At 41.0% G+C, this 19,636-nt stretch overlaps 2 protein-coding genes across 6 annotated transcripts in view; one reads left to right on the top strand and one right to left on the bottom strand.

The window, feature by feature from the left end:
* The window catches only part of ak9 (adenylate kinase 9), a 166,282-nt gene extending 150,873 nt beyond the window's left edge, over nt 1–15,409 (bottom strand). Inside the window, exons 1-5 of the mRNA XM_048596817.1 lie at nt 15,299–15,409; nt 4,850–4,981; nt 4,181–4,244; nt 4,039–4,091; nt 3,195–3,291 (exon numbers count right to left, since the gene is read on the bottom strand). Coding sequence (XP_048452774.1) covers nt 3,195–3,291; nt 4,039–4,091; nt 4,181–4,244; nt 4,850–4,981; nt 15,299–15,409 — 457 coding nt within the window. The remainder of the gene's footprint in view (nt 1–3,194; nt 3,292–4,038; nt 4,092–4,180; nt 4,245–4,849; nt 4,982–15,298) is intronic.
* fig4a (FIG4 phosphoinositide 5-phosphatase a) overlaps nt 15,346–19,636 on the top strand; it is a 106,931-nt gene continuing 102,640 nt past the window's right edge. Inside the window, exons 1-2 of one of the 5 annotated variants that reach the window (XM_048596822.1) lie at nt 15,353–15,458; nt 15,706–15,777. The gene's annotated coding sequence lies outside the window, so the exon portion shown is untranslated. Of the gene's footprint in view, nt 15,459–15,509; nt 15,588–15,705; nt 15,835–19,636 lie in introns of those variants that run through there. The other 4 variants (XM_048596821.1, XM_048596818.1, XM_048596819.1 and 1 more) reach the window with 4 other exon arrangements.

Here is a 19,636-nt window from a genome sequence, read left to right as displayed (position 1 = left end):
AAGAAAGCACAACAACATCTCTACTTTCGCAGGAGGCTAAGGAAATTCAGCATGTCCACAAATAATCTTAGCAATTTTTATAGATGCATGATAGAAAGTATCCTATCTGGAAGCATCGCAGCGTGGTATGGCAACTGCTCTTCCCAAGACCACAAGAAACTACATAGATTTGTGAACACATCCCAATCCCCTTGTAAATCACCCTTCTATCCATTGACTCCATCTTTACTTACCGCTGCCTCAGGAAAGCAATTAACATAATCAAAGACCCCTTTCACCCTGGGTTAAACTGTCTTCCACCCTCTTCCATTGGCAGAAGATATAGAAGTTTGAACACACATACAAACAAATTCAAGAATAGCTTCTTCCCCATTATTACCAGACATTTGAATAGACCTCTCATATGTCAATATTGATCTTTCTCTCTGTACCTTTTCTGCAGCTGTAACACCACTCTGCACTCTTTCCTGCTACTCTCATGCACTTTGTATGGTATGATCTGCCTGTATAGCATGCAAAACAACACTTTTCACTGTATCTCAGTACGTATGGCAACTAAAATCAAACTCAAACCCTCTGGGGAGAGCATATTTAACAAACCAATATCAAAATTCCAAAGGTTTTCATTGTATACCTATAGTTTAGCACAAAAACCAGTTTTCAGCTTTCCCCTCTGGACCCTTTCCCTAGCCAGGAGCAAACTCCCCATAGGAAAAGAACCCAACACTTATTTTTAATTTAGAAACTCACCACCCATTAAACTGATCATGTAATTAACAGTCACTGTAAACGCTGCCCACCAACAACAGTGTGACAACAAAAACAACAAGAGGGGGAGGTAGCAAGAGGGTGAACTGAATCGAAAATAATATTGGAGTGGGAAAGTGGACTCTAACACTCCCCCCTTCCCCATCCAACCGTGTCCTCCTCTCTCTGAAAGTTCAGAGAGTACTAATAAACACTGCATGCTCCCTCCAAGGACACTTGGGCATGGACACAAGAATCCAGCACCCTTTTTAAAAATTAACCCATCACCAATTTATCAATTCACCTGAAGAATTTGGCATTTTTAAATTTTAGAAATCCACCGCCAATTAAACTAAACAGCCAACTGACAAATTACTACAAATACCATACATCTGGGACAGTATGACAAAAACAAAAAAAATGTCAAAGGGGGATCAAGGGTGGGGACCAAACCAAGATCATGATGGAGGGAGAGATGATGCATTTCAAATCTTTGTGGTGCTCACTTCTCTCTAAAAGCTTCTAGGAAACTGGTAGACTCCACATATTTCCTCTCTAAGAACACAAGAACATGGACACAAGAGCCAGCTTTTTTTTTGTTATGTTTGAAATCCGCTAAGTTAACTAGTAACTCAATCACCAAATTACAACCACTGGCCACAAGAACACAGGTTTTTTTTATTTTGAAAAGCATACTACCAAATCACCTAATCAAATTAACTAATAACAAATTGCACTGGTCATCCAGCTTTTTGTAACTGTTTTGCATTCTCCATACAGCTGACATTTCTATAAACATTAGCCTCAGTCTCCGCAAATCTTCTCAACACAATGCGGATGAACAGTATCATGGACATTTTCTTGTTTCCTTTCATTTGCCAAAGATCATGTATCTCGTTAAGTGGATGTGTATATTTTCTTACCCTCACAATGACTGAGTCCGTTTAAATAACTCAACAGCAAGCTTTAGTATATTTAAAATGAAAGTTATTTTATTGCTCACACCATTCTCCAAAGGTTAACAAAATTACTATGTCTCATTCATATAGTTCAATGACATAAATATCAACATACATGCAAAGATAAAAATAAAACAAGAAGAATCTAAATGGAATTTAACTTGATCTCAATTTTGGTTCAGGCATGATATTTCTTTTTGAGTTGTTACTTTTGTTTTAAGTGAAAATATGCAGAAATTCCCCAGCAGTTGTGATAGTCTCAACGGTTGACCTATCTGGAGGTAAGTTTGTCAGGTAAACTTGAAGATGCAACAGGTTAGAGGTGAAAGAGTCCTTGTTTCTCTTTCAAGCCACCGTGGTTAGGAACTTTGACAACTCACTTGACTGTAGAAGTCAGATAGTTTTGCTTGCTGGACACCCTCTCTGTCTTTAATAGAATTCTGTTTGGAAGTAATTGGAAATTTCCTGCTTTTTTAAAAATTACTAGCAAAGATGGCCACCTTACCGATATTATCTTGTAACAAGTGTTGACTCATGCTCCCAATAAGGTACTGTGGTATTCAAACAACAGTGTTATGCTTGTCAATCTGTGGTTTTGGCTAGCTGTAAACTTTTACTTTTGAAAAGGCAGATCTGTATCTTAGCATAAAATGAAGGTGTCAAGGGTGTTTGTTTGTCCCCTTGCCAAAACCACAGTAAGTCATAATCAAATCATACGTTAACTTTGTCTTCTCAAGAGATAGAAACAAAATTGTTTTGTAGTCCTTGGAACAACGTTGAATTCCAGTTTTCTTTTTAAACATGCAGCATCTAAAAATAGCTGTAAAGATCTATAACAACATTATGGTGGTAGTTGTGTGACAATAATTTAACAAAATCTATACAATATATTCAGGTTATGCTCATAAAAGTGATTTTTGAAAGCAGAAAAATAAGTTATAATAAGGTTGAAACGAGTTTGAATACGCTGCAGTTTTTGCTGTCAAGGTATGTTACCTGTTCATCAGTTTTTTTAGAAGGAAAATTTCAGCTCACATTTCATACTTTTGGAAAGTCAGAATATTTAACACCCTGAATGAATAACTTTGCAGAACTTTGAATTACTTTCATAGCACAACCTTTTCTCATGACTTACTAGGGTAGTGTGCTTGAAATCAAGACCATTATTTCTGGAGTCATCAAGGTGAGAGGGTATAGATTTAAAAGGGACCTGAGGGGCAACATTTTGCGCAGAGAGTGGTCCATATATGGAACGAGTTGCTAGAGGATGTGGTGGAGGTGAGTACAATTACAACATTTGAAAGGCATCTGGATGGGTACATGAATAGGAAGGGCTCAGAGGGATATGGGCCAAATGCTGGCAAATGTGACTAGATCAGTTTAAAACATCTGGTTGATGTGGGCAAGTTAGACTGAAAGGTCTGGTCCGTGCCATATGCTCTATGACTCTATGACTCTATGAATGCAAACACTTGATGTTGTACTCACCTCTATGAGCAACCTCTGGAGAGCGGAGTTTATCCAGCATCAAGTTTATTACCAGCTCCTCATAAATGCTCTCACCCCTAAGGAGACACTCCTGAAACTATAGGAATATTTGTAAAAACATACCAGTTTCTAACAAAGTTGTTCAGGCCTTATACATTTGCACTGCAATATGCTTAATTTGATTTCAATACATTCAGTATGATCGTTTATTGGGGTGCATGTTTGTAAGAAGGAATGCATATTAAAATCCGGGACACACATTACAACATTTAATAGAGCAAGCAAAATAAAACTTGAGAAAATTTGACAAATGTCAATGTGATTTTGCAGACAAATCGCTGGATTCAATTTTCAAATGAAAAATAAACACAAGCTGTTCAACTTGGATTTCTTTCAAAATGGATCCCAAATCTTCTTTGGTCACTGTGATGAGGACACCACTAGTACTATAAATGTCTGCTTTCATTTTCTACCAGAGGTCTGGAGCAAGAACAGAGTGAATTAACAGACTGATGGAGCTCTGTAGGCAGAAGTCAGCTAAGAAAAACTGACTCAAATCATACTCTACGATAATATTTGTGAAGTGGAATCACCTCATTGGAAAATCCTGATAACTGTCAATACCTACTAGCATCATGAGTGTTTTGGTTAGATAATAAACATAGATTTTTCAATTTTACCTTACAATTCAAAACAATGTTGATGTTCAGTGAGAGTCAGTTTCATGTAGCCATTGAATCAGAGCTTCATATGAAGGATGTATTTGGAATAATTTATTTTATAAGAAAAGTCAAATTACTCTTAAAAAACGTTCTCTATTTCTTCATAGGAAGTGTTTCTTTACCTGTTTCCCAATTTCTGTGTTTGCATCGATGTTTTCTTGTATAAGTTGCTGGGCTAAAATCAAAAGATTAAATTCATGTCATACCAAATACTTTAAAGGAATAAGGGTATTTTTGCACAGCAATTTCTAATCTAATACGTACGTTCAATCAAAATTGACTTCCATGCCTGTGCTAAGCTTTTAGCTAAAGTTTTTTTCCCAACAGACTGCAAAAAAAAAATCATTCATTAGTTTTAGGATTGATTGATTTCTAAATATTAAAGCTACTTCACACAACAAGTAAATAGATCTACAGAAATCTTGAACAGGTAACTTGAATAATTTTGGAATATAGGTGATTTCAGGTATAATATTTGATTAAGGGCAGCACAGTGGCTCAGTGGTTAGCACTGCTGCCTCACTGCACCAGGGACCCGGGTTTGATTCCGCCCTCGGGCAACCGTCTGTGTGGAGTTTGCACATTCTTCCCGTGTCTGCATAGATTTCCTCTGGGTGCTCCGGTTTCCTCCCACAGTCCAAAGATGTGCAGGCTAGGTGGATTGGCCATGCTAAATTGCCCGTAGTGTTCAGGGATGTGTAGATTAGGGGGATGGGTCTGGATGGGATGCTCTGTGGGTCGGTGTGGACTTGTTGGGCTGAAGGGCCTGTTTCTACACCGTAGGGATTCTGTGAACTATGAACTACATACATATTTACAATATTTTGTTGTTACACCCATTCCTAAAGCAAAAGGCATTACTAAAATTATTGCAGTGGAAATAGATTTTAAAGTGATACTCAATATTATTTTAATAGGATTGTAATTGCTTACTGGTTTCCCCACAATTAAGAAACACGTTGGCTTTGACAGCAAAACTTTTCTCTCGACTTCATCTTCATCAATGAGATCGGCAAGGACTAGTGGTTTCTTTAAACGCTTTCTGGCTTCCTCCTCATCAACAACCTATTGTTAGGAACAGTAATTATACTAAATCAATGAGTTTTGGAGAAAAGATTAAATATTAAATAATCTCTGATCAAATAAAAAATTAAATTAAAAAATTAAATATTAAATAATCTCTGATCGAATGACGAGTTTTTTCTCAAGCATGGCTTTAATCTTGCTGTTCCTTCACACACGTCAAAAGGAAAGAGATTGTTCCTGATTCTAACTCCTCTATTCTTAGCTATACTACTTAGATGCTATCTAAGGAAGCAGTAGATATTTTTACACATCCAATATCACAAATTAGATTCTAGTGATGTACTTATCATTTAAAAAGTACCCATTTAAATCATCAAAACTTTATCAGCTAACCATTCAGACATTAACAGGTGTGTCCACTAAAAACAAAACACCGATACATTCCTCTCAACACTGTAGTTTAAATATCCTTATCGAAGATGAATGAACCAAATCCATTGCCTACTTGGGTCCAGGTATGTGGCATTCAAGTCAGATGACCCTGACCTTTACTGGAAATTCAGATACGACCTCCGTAAGGCCATTAGAGATGCCAAGAGGCAATACCAGTCTAAGCTAGAGACCCAAAGCACATGGAAACAGGCCTACACTACATTATGGGCTACAAAGTGAAGCAGAACAGAATAGCTGACAAAAATACATCTCTCTCTGATGCGCTCAATTCATTTTATGCTTGGTTCGAATAGAAGGTCAGTGAATGGTGCCTCAACAGCCTCAGATGCACCTGTTCCCTCAGTCACTGCTGCAGGCATCAGATTGGCCTTCTTGAGAGTGAACGCACTGAAAGCGACTGGCCCAGATGGAGTCCCCGGCTGTGCAATCAGATCCTGCGAGGACCAGCTGGTGGGAATATTTGCTGACATCTTTAACCTCTACTTGCACCAATCTGAAGTCCCCCACCTACTTCAAGAAGACCGCCATCATCCCGGTACCAAAGAAAACTCATGCAGTGTGCAATGACTACCGCCCAGTGGCTCTGATCTCCATAATTATAAAGTGCTTCGAGAAGTTAGTCATCACTCATATCAACTCCAGCCTCCCAGCCTGCTTTGATTCCTTGCAATTCACCTACCATCGCAACTGGTCCACCGCAGACGCCATCCCCTTGGCCCTACACTCATCCCTGGAACATCTGGTTAACAAGGATACATCAGGCTCCTACTTATTCACTACAACTCCACCCTCAACACTATAATTTCAATCAAACTAATCTCTGAACTCCAAGGTCATTGCTCAGCCCTCTGCAACTGGATCTTTGACTTCCAGACCCACAGACCACAATCAGTGAGAATGGGCAACAACTCCTCCTCCACAACAATCCTCAACACCAGCACCTTACTCTATTTCCTGTACGCTAGAGACTGTGTGGCCAAATTTTGTCTTAACTCTATCTACACGTTCAACTGGGGTAGGCCAGATCTCAAACAATGACGAGACAGAATACAGGAAAGAGACTGACAGCTTGGTGACATGATGTAAAGATAACAATCTCTCCATCAACATCAGGAAAACAAAAAAAAACTGATCATTGACTTCAAGAAGCAAGGTGGAGGACATGCCCGACCTATATCAATGGTGCTGAGGTGGAGATGGTCGAGCACATCAAGTTCCTAGAAGTGATGATCACCAACAATCTGTCCTGGTCCGCCTCCATTAATGCGATGATCAAGAAGCCATAACAGTGTCCCTACTTCCTCAGGAGGCTAAGGAAATTCGGCATGTCTGTAAAGACTCTTACCAATTTTTATAAATGCCCCATAGGAAACATTCTATCCGGATGCATCATGGCTTGGTGTGGCAACTGTTTTTCCCAGGACCATAAGTAACTGCAGAGAGTTGAGAACACAGCCCAGTCTATCACACAAGCCATTCTTCCATCCATTGACTCTACTTATACTTCTTGCTGCCTTGGAAAGGCAGACAACATAATCAAATACCACTCCCACCCTGGCTATAATCTCTTTCAACTGCTTCCGTCAGGCAGAAGATACAAAAACTTAAACACACATACCAACAGATTTAAGAACAACTTCTTCGCCACTGAATGGACCTCTCAAATTTTAAATTTAATGTTGATCTCACTCTTTGTGCACCTTCTCTGCAGACATAACATTGTACTCCTTGCTCTATTCGATTACCCTATGCGCTTTGTATGGTATGATCTGCCTGTACTGCACATAAAACAAAACTTTTCACTGTATCTAGGCATGTGTGACAACAATAAATCAAAGATTAAAAACAGCAATGGGTAAATCTACAGGAACAACTGTAACAACGTAATCATATGGAATGTACTGTCTGGAAGTGTGGTGGAGGCAGGTTCAATTGAGGTATTCAAGAGGGCATTGGATAAGAATAATGTGCAAGGGTATGGGAAAAAAGCAGGAGATTATCACTAGTCAATGATGATCGTTTGAAGAGCCGGTGCAAACTTGATGCGTCAAATGACCTCTTTCTGTACCTTAGCACTTCCTTGATTCTATGATTGCTAATGCCTGTCCAAAAAAAGTCACATAGCTGTGGCTTTTTAAAAAAATCTCATTTAAGCGTTATCAATTATCTGTTTAGTATTTTACATCCCTACTAGATACACTGCCATTGTCTGAATCTGTACTTATGGAATTTTATGAACTTAGCAACTCATACAGATGATGTCAGCTTTCATGATATTACCTAAGTCTAAATGGATGAGATTGCCAGGTGATCCCTTCTAGGCCTAGCTTTCATTAATATCTTTGCCAGTTTCCACAAGAAGCACTTCTTTGATGGAACATCCTTGAACCTCCTACACTTGCATATTTCTGAGACATAGATGATACATCTGCTATAACTGAACCCACAGCTGCAGTGAAGAATTTATCGCTTTAATGGATTCCATCCTTTGAGTTGGAGTAGTCAATCAAGTTCCCTTTCCTTGATGTGCTAGTTAAGAAATCTACTAATGGGTACTCAACTATAGTCGACAATAAGCTCACATTTACTGCCCAATATTCACCCGTATGGGATTCCTTCAGTTGCACACAGCATAAGGTTGACCAAATCAGCAATCTCATAAATAGGGCCCATGCCATTTGCTCACAGTGCAAGTTTGGTCCTGATGCAGGGCACATCACAGCTACTGTGCAGGAAATAACCACCCTGCTCAGATCATTCCTTGTTGTATATCGTGCTAACTTATGAATTGACCCAAAGTAGCCACTTTTGTCATGAAAAGTGTCGAGTCCACCTCAAATTATCTTGGGAGAGTAGTCTGTCTCAAATATTTGAGCAACTGCTGAAGTTAGCTACTTCATTCCAAATGATATTCTCCACTAAAGGATGCGGTCATCAATTCAAAAATGCATTTTGTCTGCCACACAAAGAATTTCGGTGTGAGTCTGATGCCAGGTATGTAATGCGTATGCCTGATGGATCATACTAAATATGTCTCTGCAACTGTTCACTACAGGCAGAGGTGTACTGACCATTGTTACAATCCCAAACCAAACTGCCAAATTTATGTTATAATCTGACTAGGGACCAGTAGCTCTTTTGTTTATAGTTGACAAATCTGAGATCCAAGGCACTTACTATGAGAATAAACCCACAATATTTGATGGTTTTGAACACATAACACACAACTACAAAGTTAGAACGGTAACATATACAAATTAGATTCCGACAGCCAATTAGAATTAACCTTAGGTAATGTGAGTAACACCATCAAATCCCCACAGGGCCCTGCGGTCAAAACAGATCTCACAGATTCCTAGAAACCCCTCAAATTTTAGTTAGTTATGCTGTGCATCACCAAATCTCATTAGACATCACAAGATTCCAACTCATTCTCTTTTAAAGATGTAGCTTCAAAACTTATTCAAAACTGACTTGTAACAGACTGACTGAACAACTGCTAATATTCTGGTACTTCACCTTCCCTTCCTGGGACTATGAACTCCTAGTTTCTTGAATGTGCACTCCAGCATCTACTCCCAGGCACAACACCCGGTGTCTGGTCTGGCCTACATGCAAGTTCAAACCCACAGCAATGTGGTTGACTCTCACTGACCTGAAATAGCCTCGCAAGCCATTTAGTTGCACCAAACTACTACAAAGTCTTAAAAAACCAAGAATTAAACCGGACAGACCACCTGGCATTGATCTAGGCAACAGGAATGACACGGTAAACTCAGCCCTATCGACTCTGCAAAATCTTCTTTGCTAAAATCTGGGAGCTACTGCCAAAACTAAGGGACCTGCCTCATAGACTAACCAGGCAACAGTGACATAGATACTCATGGAATTATACTCATGGAATTGTATCTGATAGACAATATGCATTAAAAAAAAATACAGATAAAAGTTTCAGACACCATCATCACCATTTCAGTCCCATGACAGGATACCAGCCTCTGTGGAGTGGTTTCAGTGGCAATGAGAGAAAAGTAAGGACCTGGTAACAGTTTCCTGTGCCCCATCATCTTCAACCACTTCATCAGTGAACTTCCATCCATTCTGAAGTCAGAACTGGGGATGTTCGCTGTACATTATTCAGGACTAGTCTCAAATACTGAAGCTGCTGTCCAAATGCAGCAAGACCTGGTCAAGGTCTAGACTTGGGCAGATAAGTAGCAGGTTACGTTCAAGCCACACAAGTGACAGTCAATGACCGTGTCTAACAAAATAAAATCCAACTCAGTCCCTAATATTCAATGGTATTAACATCATTGTGAACATCACAGCAGGTAGCATTGACCAGAAATGAATTGGACTAACTGTGTAAATATGGTGGCTATGTGAGCAGGTCAGGAGGTTGAGAATACTGTTGTGAGTGATTTGCCTCCTGACTCCCCAACACCCATCCAGCATTTGAAAGGCACAAGTTAGACACGTGATGGAATAGTCTCCACTTGCACAGTTGAGTGCAACTCAAACAACACTCAAGTAGTTCAACAGTACCTTAGGCAATGTAGCCCACTGTAGTGATTGTAATGTGGTCAGCCAGGTAGACCTCATAGAATATGAGTTCCCTGATTGGACAAGATTAATAGACCCAATCAGGGAGCCTTAGCTGACAGATATAAACAGGAGTGTCAGAGGCTCTGCTCACACTGAGAGTTGGCTCTGAGGAAGCTGGATCAGTGTCAAGGATGCCCCTTATTTAAATAAAGGGTGACTTGGTGATGGGATACCAGCCTCTGTGGAGTTGTTTCAGTGACAATGAGAGGAAAGCAAGTTCCTGAAGTAATTCACTCACAACAGTCATCTTTGAGTTGAGGTAAGCATTTCTGGCATCATGTGCTATTTGGGAAGGTTGACTTGTCCAATCCTGATGAAGATTGGACCTGGTATGAGGAAAGAATGTGTTTTTTTTTCCTGGGCAAATGACACTGGGACAGATAAAAAGCAATGACAGGATGTGGACCTGCAGCTTTTTTTTTGGTTATTAGTATCTGGTGCCTCTGGGAAGTTCAGGTTCTTAAAACCTTGCAACAATTCAGATTTAGTCAAGGAATAAGCCTCTAATTCTGAAATGTTATCAATTTTACTTGGCAATCCATATTGGGATTTTTGAAATTAAGATGACTGGCAGAGGCCTGTGACTTTGGTTTAACCCTTAAGGAGATACTGAGACCATTTGGGTAGTTGGGATTAGTGATGTAACCATGCAAAAGCACCTACTAGCTGAAGCCAACTGGCCTTCAACCTGGCATGCTGCCTTTGTCATTGGAAAATGTGGCAAGTGGAGCATGTGAGTTCCAAGTATTCCAATGGAAGCTAGCACTCACTCCAGTCCAACTGAGCTAGGGGAACACCATTTGAGTGAAGGTAATTCCAGAGCCTCACTCATGATGTATCCTAAACAGAAGGACTCTAAGTCAGCCAACAGCAAAATTCCAAAATGAAGTTGAGTCTTGAACAAATGGCTAATATTTTCTTCAGAATCCAGGTCTGCAAGCCGTTGTAGTTGCTGCTGGTACGCAGACTTGAGAAGGCAAAAAAGTCTCACCAGACCCAAGTTGAGTAAGAAAACTCATAGGCTGGTATCCAGGAGAGTGCACACCCTGGAAAGTCCACTGACATCTGGTTTAGAACAGTTAAGTTGCTTAGTAACATCTAAATCAGAACCAACCAAAATAAACATCTGGTTAAATGATCACCTGGTTCTAATGGAGGTTGATAACTGCACGGCCATTTCAGTGATCACAGAAACAGTGTTTAACAAAACTCACTCTGGACTCCAATCCTTAAGTTTGTGCCAGATCTTGGCTAGACTCAAAACCTATACCAGGAACCCTTTCAGATTAAGGGTACACAACTTCAGTTCTGGTCTATTATGAGAAGCAGCTGGTTCAGTTACCACTGATTGCAGTGAAAAGCTCAGGCACAAGCTTGATGAGATGAAATTGGTTGAGAGAGATTCACCCACATAGGCTTTTATTAATTTAAATTTTTAATTTTTAAATTAGAAAATAGCTGCCTGAGTGAAGTCCTAATTAAATTCCCAAACCTTTTTCAGGAAGGTCTAGGGGCTATGAAATGAGCCAAGGCCACCTTGCTTGTTGACCAGGAAGCAACTCACAGTTCTGCAAAGCTAGCCCTGTGCCATTCGACTTGCGGGCAAAAGTGGGGGCTGAAATCAGGAGGCTGGAAAGTGAAGGACCAGTCCAGGTTGCAGAATGAACAGCACCAGTAATATTGATTGTGAAGCCCGACAGGTCGGTCCACCTTTTTGGGACTCTTAAATAAATGGCAAATGGCTTTTCGCAGCTGGATAAAAGCCAATCCCTCACATAGAGGGTTTATCCGCAAAGCTGGCAGGGGGCTGTCCATCATGGCGCTGGTCATAAGCCATGCGTACTTGCAATTGTGCTTAGATGAAGATTCCCAGAATTTTGCTACAATTTATACCAATATACAAGACTGCCATTTGGGGTATCGTTTGTACGTGCATTTTTTAGTGGACGATGGACAACATTTTAAGGTCTACTCTATGTTGCCATTTATCTAGATCATGTGCTAACAGGAAAGACCAATAAGAAGCACTTAGAACACTTTCTAATCACTTGGAGATAGTCCTTAGATGTTTCTCCCAGATGGGTGTATGCCTTACAAGGGTAAAATAGTTCCAGGCACCCCAAGTGACCTACTTGAGTCAACATTGTCTTCCAATGGATGTGACCTGTAAAGTGAGAGCAATCAAAGGTATCCTGGCTCCCATGTCTATACCAGAGCTTCGGTCATTCCTTGGGCTGGTGATTTATTACAGAAAGTTCATACATAACCTGGCCTCCATCCTGGCACCTTTGCATCAACTCTTAAAGAAAGGTCAGCTGGAAATGGCAGTGTAGCCAAGCCAGAGCTTCCAGGGAAATGAAGAAACAGCTATAATCTAAGGTGCTGGCACACTATGATCTCAGATGAGATCTGGTATTGATGTGCAATGTCTTCCCATACAGCATTGGGATAGCATTAGCTCATAGGTGGCCCAACAGAGAGGCACACCTAAGAGCGTACACATCCAGGACTTTGCTAATGCAGAGCATAAATACACCCAGATAGAGAAGGAAGGTTTGGTTATCATATTTGGAGGCTGGAAGTTCCACTAATACCTTTACAGACATAAATTTGTAATAATAATTGACCACAAACTCCTGCTAGGACTACTTAAAAAGGACAAGGCAGTGATTCCATAGCTTCAGGCCAAATTCAGTGGTGGGCTCGAATACCATAATTAAAAGTTGGAACACTGTCCAGGAAGTCAAGTCACAAATGCAGATGCATTGAGCCATTTCCCACTGGCAGATAAGTCACAAGTGGTACCGCCATTGAAAGAGTCATGATGGTTTTAAATTTTCTGGACCCATTTCCAGTCACAGTTGACAATATCAGACTTTGGATACAGAAAGATCTGGTCCTGGCAAAATTGAAACAGCTGCAGGTGATGGAGGAAACCAAAGGACCATCACAACCAGAAGTGAAACCTTTTTGGACCCCATGAAACCAGATCACAGTACAAGCTGGCATATTATTATGGGGAGTAACAGTGATTGTCCCCAGCAAAGGTTACTGCTAGATACTGGCTGGACTCCAAGGTCATCCAGGAGGTTCCAAAATGAAGATGTTGGCAAGAAGCTGTCTGGTGGCCAGGACTGGATGCAGACATAGCTGCATTGGTGGAGCCTTTCCAGAGTGCCAACATGGACAAAAATTACCACCAGCAGCTCCCCCACATTCATGGAAATGGCTGGGTAAACCCTGGACTCAGTTACCAGTTAACTGTGCAGGTCCTATCATGGACTTATAGACACCCACTCAAAGTGGCTGGATGTGCATAAAGTCCATTCATCAATCATGGGAACAACGATAGAAAAACTGCACACACCTTTTGTGATAGGTGGTGTCCTGCAAGTATTGGTCAGATAACAGGGCATTGTTTACCAGCAGAGAACTTGAGTATTTCCTAAAGTCAAATGGTACTTGTCATATAAGGACAGCTCCATTCCATCCATCATCTAATGGTCTAGCATAAAGAGCAGTCCAAATTTTGAAGGCAGGCTTGAAGTAACCACCATCTAAACTGTCTTGGTTCCTACTTGATTATAGGACCACCCCTCTTGCAATGACTGGGATAGCTACAGCAAACTTGCTAATGGTGAGAAGACCCTGCACCAGATTAAATTTGATCTTCCTGGACCTGAGGTGGCGGCGGTGGAAGGTGGGGGGGAAGAGGAGGGAACGGCATCAGGAATGCTGTTACGTTAACTGATCTTTTTTTTTTCTTCACAGATGCTGCCAGACCTGCTAAGTGTTTCCAGCAACTTCTGTTTTTGTTGCTGAAACCTGTTCTGAGCAGGCTTAAGATGTTGACAGATTATTCCTCATGTGAAGTCTAGAACATAAGGAAAGTCTTAACATAAACTAGTTGGCACTGAGATTGGGAGGAATTTATTCACACATTATGGTTATGAATCCTAAGAATTATCTGCTCAGAATTCTCAGATTGTTATAAGTGTCCTGTCATTAAGTATGTTCAAGTTTGATATTGATAGATTTGTATTTTGCAGGAATCAGGGAATATGTAAATTGGGCAGAAATGTGGTTGCATTTGAGGATTGCTTAGCTAGAATCAGAGTCAGAGTTGTACAGAACCAAAACAGACCCTTCAGTCCAACTCATCCATGGTCTTATTGAATGGCTGAGCAAACTTCTGGGACCAGAGCCTATCAACTCTCCAGTTTCCAAGTTACTATGGTTTTGGACAATCATTTTTAAAATCAAATGTGGGTGACAACATTGTCACAAATTCACAATTCATACAAACAAATGAACAAGAAACAAGAGTAGGCTACTTGGGCCCTTCCAGCATGTTCTGCTGTCTAATAATTTCACCGCTGATCTGATTTTAACCTCAACTCTTCATTCCTGCAAAGCCCTATAGTCTAGATTATCAAGGAGATGAAAGAGTATCTATTTCAGCCCTAAAAATATTTTGCATCCCCTGCCTTTTAAAGATTGGAATAAAACTCCAGACCCTAAATTTTGTACTTAAGATGGTCTTTGTACTTTCACTCAGACCTTTTACTTTCATCAGTTTGGCTAGCATCCTATGAAAACACTTAAACTGAAAAGTTTAAATCAAATAACTTCTCCAAATCCGTAAACGGATTATCCCAAGTACAAAATGTAACTTTAGAATGTCAGGCATATATCCACTGATCTTTTGTCAACATGTGTGCGAAAATTTAAGAAAAGCACTGATCATAGTTCATAAATTGCGCTATTCCATGAGTATTCAGCAAGGGTTGTCAAAAAATTCTCTCTCCGACTTGCTGGCAGCTCTTCGTGACAATTAACTCGTTCTGATGCAAAAAGCAATATCTACAACTTGCATCCAATTCATGCAACAATAAACCTTGCAATAATATTGCGAGACTGCTATTGCATTTTACGTACGTCGACTTTTTGCTAAATTACTCGATGACTATTACCTGTTTCATGGTTGGTGTCGCACTGATTTTGAGTCGGTAACTATAGAAACACTAGCAGTGGGCTGGGGAGGGAACAGGGCGTATGTGCACAGTGCCCTCTGGGAACTGTAGTTCAGCGCTGGCACTCCGGATCCACTCCCTCTCTTTATTATTTCGAATCATTGAGATTGTAATTTTCAGTGATTACCTTCAGATTACCCTTTTCACCGTGTCGGTGATATTGAGAAGCTGTGCTCTGTATAGGAAGTTAAGTGCTACATTTTTCTCACACAAAAATTGCATGAGGTTTTTTTAAAAACAATAGTCGGAAAATCGCGTTTCGTACCTGGCAGAAGTCTGTCTCTTCGGCGACCCATAAGCTGGTCAGTTCCTCGTCAAGGTCGGATTCGGAATCCGTTTTATGGCTTCTGTCCCATAAAACATTGACGGTCTTCATCGTGAGTGGTGTCGCAACTTATTATTTATCGGTAGGAAGTTTCCTGAAGGTAAGAATCTTGAATTTGCTTTCCGTTCCGTTAAAGGATTATTTTGTAAATCATCAGCTGACTCGACTGGGATGGAGCAGAGAGATAGAGAGAGACTGTGGTGGCTCTTGATACCAAATAAAATCCTGAGTAATTATTGTTTGGGATATTCTCAGTTTCTATTCGAGGGGATCCCTTCGCTGTGACCGATTTATTTTGCTTTCTCTTTCTCTTTCTCTCTCGCTGCTCCCCTTTTTTCTGCGGATAGGTCAGATGATGCCGCCGCCGCCTCTTGTCGCTGAAGAGGCTCCGGCCTCAACCGTTGACCGTTTGACAGCGCGTGAGTTTTCAAAGCTGGCGCTCGAGCAGCAGGACCCACCTCGGGCGGGCAGGGCAGGTATCTTAGAACAATCACCCTGAACACCTCCGTTACTTCTCCAGCTTTCTTCCTCCACCTCAACACGCAGAGTTAACAACGCAATTAGTGGCCATTCGAGCATCCGCCGACCCTTTCTGTTTTATGTATTTACCTAATTTTCCCTTCAGTTCAATTGCTCAGGCAAACGGGTATTGCAAAGGTCGTTCACTTTGGTAGCAAGGATGGAGAAGTTTAATTTTAAGAAAGGCCTAGCCGAAACTTGTATAGAATAGAAACTTATTGTCACGTTTCGCTTTACATGAAAAATACAGTGAAAAGTTTTATGAATCGTCCCACCACAGGCCTGTATTAATGACGTAAGTCATACATAATTTTTTAAAGTTAAATTTCAGACAAAGTTCATCGCAGTTCAGTAAACGACTCCTGGGCTCGGAGAAAGCTGGTTTAAGGAATGATAGAATATCCTGAAGACGTAGCTGGGACGAGACCGCCATCCTGGGCAAGGCCGCCACAAACCAAGATGTCATTGGGCTAGAGAAGCCTTCTTTTCCCGATCAGACGCTGCCGCCGGTCCACCATCCGTCCCGTTCGCTGATGCTTCCGCTCCTTCAGGCACCCGGGCATAGCTGCGGACCTGGAGCCTCTGGTCAGCCCAAGACGAGCTGTTCGCTCGATAGAATACCCTGGGCTGTGGTGGAGCTGTGACTGGCTCGTACTGGCGTTACTACCGGAGGCCACCTCCTTCACCTGCCACTCTCCAGGCTTTAAAGAAGAAGGAAAAAAAGAGAAAGAAAGCAGACGAGTGTGGAAGAGCCCTGGGCTCAGCTCCCCTACACCACTGTCGTTCTTGAATATATGTTGATGACCAGAGGGAGTTGGATGTTCTAGGTCTAGGAAAGCAGAAAGGTAGCCCTTAATAGGTGGCATGCAGACTCAAGAAGGTAAATCCCAGCCTTCATTTCAAAGGGGTAGAGTACATTAATAGTTAAGCGTTGATAATTTTGCATAATGTTTTAGACGGACCACACCAGGAATACGCGTGCATGGTTTTGGTTTTGATTATTTAAGAAAGATATATCTTCCCTGAAGATTATAAGCCTACAATCGAGGGGTAGGAGTTGACCTCTTGAGCCTTCTGTCAGTTAATCAGATCATGGCTGATCTAATTAACTGCAAATTCGCATTCCTACCTGTCCTGATAACCTTTCACCACATTCAAGAATCTCTTCGCCCTGTCTTAAACATTTCAAAGAAGCTGTTTCCACAGTGTTGGGAGTTGCCTACCCCAGATGGTTGTGTGGACTGCATTAAATAGGTTTACGCATGGATAAATTATTTTTTGTTCTCTTGTAGAGGATTGGTGGGGGGTTGGGAAAGTAGAGTTGGGGCTGAAGATTTGTCAAGTTTGCATTGAATGACAGCAGGCTTGATAGGCCATCTAGTTTACTCTTGTCACTTCTTTATGTTTTCATGTCAATCAAAGAAAATATTTTTTTTTAAAAACATGGATTTTTCATTTATTTTGTTTCTAGAATGTCCATGAAATGAATCCTGTAAATTTTGAAGACTAAAACAAATCTGAGAGCTAATGACCTTATCTGCGTTGCTCATAAACATAGGGTAACCAGCAGATGTCATCTTGAATCTTTTTATGTAATTCATAACTGTTTGAATTTTGAAACCTGTTTGTGTTTATTATACTGGGTTGACTCTGTAAAGGTATACCATAAATAGTTCTTTGAATTCAGTTGTTCTTCCAGGATTTGATTTTGCAGACTATTATTTGTGTCATTTAGAAGCAGCTTGTTACACCAAGGATGAATTTGCTTACACATGGATTATTTGATTGTGTACTGCAGATGGAAACAGGTGGAACCTGATTAAGTATATAAGGGAGAAAGGAAGGATAGTATAATGAAACTAGGTGAAAAATGTGGGCTACAGCCTGTGACCCTGTGATAAGGGAAATGGATAATCGAGGAAATTACAGGCTGGTGGGCCTGACATCAGTCAAGGAGAAGCTGTTGGAGAAGATACCCAGAAACAGGATTTATTCACATTTGAAAGCAAATGGACTTGTTAGTGATCAGCAGCATGGATTTCTGCAGGAAAGGTTGTGTCTCTCCAATTCAATTGAGCTTTTTGAGGAGGTGGCAAGAATGATTGAGGGAACTGCAGTGAATGTTGTCTACATGGACTATACATCATTGTGGGTTGGTGCAAAAGGTAGAGTCTCATGGGATATGGATTGTGCTGGCCAGATGCATACAGAATAGGCTTGGTCATAGAAGACAGTAGTGATGAAGGGTGTTTTTTGGAATGGAGATGAGTAACTAGTAGTGTTCTTCAAGATTGGTGCTGGGACCTTTGCTGTTTGTAATTATACATAAATGATCTGGAGAAAAGTGTAGGTAGTCCAATGGGTAAGTTTGCGGATGAGGATTGTCAAAGGATACATTGGGATGTAGATTGCAGGTTTGGACAGAGAAATGGCAGATGGAGTTTAATTTGGCAAAATGCAAGATGATGATGCATTTTGGAAAATCAAATTCAGCTGTGAATTAGACAATAAATGGCAGAACCCTTAGGAGTGTTGATGAACAGAGGGATCTGGACACACAGGTCCCCAGATCCCTGGAAGTGGGATCACAGGTGGATAGGGTAGTCAAGGAGGCATACAGCACAATTGCCTTCATCGGCTGGGGCTTCGAATATAAAAGTTGGCAAGTTGTTACAGCTGTATAAAACTTTAGTCAGGTCACGTTTGGAACATTGCTTGCAGTTCTGGTTGCCAAACTACCAGAAGAACATGGATGCTTTGGAGAAGGTGTAGAGTAGTTTTACCAGAATGTTGCCTGGTCTGGAGGATTTTAGTTATGAGGAGAGGTTGGATAAACTTGAATTGTTTTCACCTGGAAAGACAGAGGCTGAGGGGCAACCTGAGAGGTCTACAAAATTTGAGGCATAAATAGGTTGGTAGTCAGGCTTTTTCCCAGAGGGCACAGGCTCAAGGTGAGGTGGGGGGGTGGTTGTGGAATTTTAGAGAAGTGTGGGGGAAAATTGTTCAGAGGCTGGGGGGTGCCTGGAACACATTGCCAGTGGAGGTGGCAGAAGCGGGCACGTTTAGAACGTTTGAGGCATATCTTGATGGACACGTGAACAGAAGGATAGAAATAGCATATAGGCAATAAATAGCAGGTCTAATAAGAACTAGGAGTTGACGCAGGTGTGGTGGGCCAAAGGGCCTGATTATGTGCTGTATTGTTCATTGTCAAAAGAACAAATAACAATAGAACAATGAAGGAGTTGCAATATAGTTGCACATAATGATGGTGAATGGCTTGGAAGGAAATTTGTTAGTGGTGGCGTTCGCATATGTGTGCTGCCCTTATCCTCCCAGCGGGCTGAAGTTACAAGTTTTGAAAGTGCTGTTGAAGGAAGTTCGGGATGAGCTACTGCAGTGCATTTTGTACATAGTACATATTGTGGTGGTGTGCAGGGAATGGATATTGATACTAATAGATGGGTTGCCAAAGGAGCAGGCTGCTTTTCTTTGATGCTGTCAATCTTCTCAGATACCTAGAATTCCTAAGTGTTGTTAAGCTACATCCATCCAAGAAAGTGAAAAGTACTCCATCACCCTTCTAACTTATACCTTTTGTAGATGTCGGATAGGCACTGGGGAGACAGGTGAGTCAGTCACTGAAGGATTCTTAGCTTTTGACCTGGCTACTGTATTTATATGGCCGAAACAAAGAGAATGCTGAAGAAACAGGCCTGGCAGCATCTGTGGAGAGAGAAACAGTTAATGTTTTGAGCC

The sequence above is a fragment of the Rhincodon typus genome, chromosome 5, assembly GCF_021869965.1.
Source record: "Rhincodon typus isolate 14 chromosome 5, sRhiTyp1.1, whole genome shotgun sequence".
Classification (NCBI taxonomy): domain Eukaryota; kingdom Metazoa; phylum Chordata; class Chondrichthyes; order Orectolobiformes; family Rhincodontidae; genus Rhincodon; species Rhincodon typus.
This window is presented reverse-complemented; position numbering and strand designations above follow the sequence as displayed.